The following is a 1,064-nucleotide window of genomic DNA, read 5'->3' on the forward strand; positions in this document are numbered from 1 at the left end:
AGAAAACCCACAAGTAAAATTTCTTAAAAAGAGCCTCGAAATACAAAATTCATTAAACACATAATCCTATATATTTTTCCTCTTCATATATATATTTTTTTCATTGCAATATTTACATTTCCCATATCAACCTCAAAAAGGAGGGAAAAAGAGTACTACAAACCCGTTGTAATCGGTGAATGCTCGCCGTAGAAACCCGAAATTCCGGCGGCGGCCCACAGCCTCTCATTGAACGCCTCTTGCATTTCCTCCGGTATAAACTGCGTCCGGCAGAGTGGACACGTCTTCTGATTGTGGTCCATCCAACGGTCCAGGCAGCTTCGATGGAATATATGTCGGCAATTCGTCAACCGTCGGATCTCATCATCGCCGTTAAACTCGTACAAGCAAACCGCACAGTTTTCGGGTGGATCCAATTCAAGCAAGTCGGAGAACTTCACCACTGGCAGAAGCTTTCGGATCAGCACAGCCGAAACAGACCGGGGCTCCGGCTCAGAATTCGTCCAGGTCGGATACGCCATTTCGGGCTCCAGGAAATCACCTAGGCCCAGCAGAGAAAACACTGCACCAATTGATTTTTGAATCAATCCCATGATTGTTAGAAGGTAAACCAACAGTTTTGGTAGAAAAATATCAGTGTATCCCACCGGAAATCCCATTTAAATCTCCTAGTGAGTTTGTATTTGTGTGGATATTGGTGTTTAGTAGTACTGTTAGTGCGTGTATCGTTAAACTCTTATACAAAGCGAGGGGAGAGATGAAGGGAGAGATGGGGTGGATTATATAGAGTGATAAAAGTATTAAATTACGAAAATAGGTATGAGAATAGATGAAATGACATTTTCAACTTAAGACTTTTATTTTACAACGTGGAATTAAAAATTCTTTTTTTATAAATATTATGTTCTAGTAAGTGCAAATATGTGATGATTAAGGGAATCTATTCATAGCTTGTAGGCTTTATGAAAATTGTAATATAGTCGGTGAAGTTAAGTGGAAACTTAACCGATCAGCTAAAATAAATACTTTATATATAGGTAATATATTGGGTTTGAATTTGATTT

The 1,064-nt window shown here is 39.0% G+C and overlaps 1 protein-coding gene across 1 annotated transcript; it reads right to left on the minus strand.

Annotated features, from left to right (window-relative positions):
- LOC111387268 (E3 ubiquitin-protein ligase RHA1B-like) lies at positions 1-757 on the minus strand. The gene has a single exon (XM_023011810.1). The coding sequence runs from the start codon at positions 657-659 to the stop codon at positions 156-158; it is 504 nt and encodes a 167-aa protein (XP_022867578.1). The 5' UTR covers positions 660-757; the 3' UTR covers positions 1-155.
- Between the last annotated feature and the right edge of the window lie 307 nt (positions 758-1,064).

Source organism: Olea europaea, unplaced genomic scaffold (assembly GCF_002742605.1).
Source record: "Olea europaea var. sylvestris unplaced genomic scaffold, O_europaea_v1 scaffold39757, whole genome shotgun sequence".
Taxonomy (NCBI): Eukaryota; Viridiplantae; Streptophyta; class Magnoliopsida; order Lamiales; family Oleaceae; genus Olea; species Olea europaea.

Coding starts and splice junctions, on each gene's coding strand:
- LOC111387268 (XM_023011810.1), bottom strand. CDS start 659: ATGGGATTTCCGGTGGGATACACTGATATTTTTCTACCAAAACTGTTG.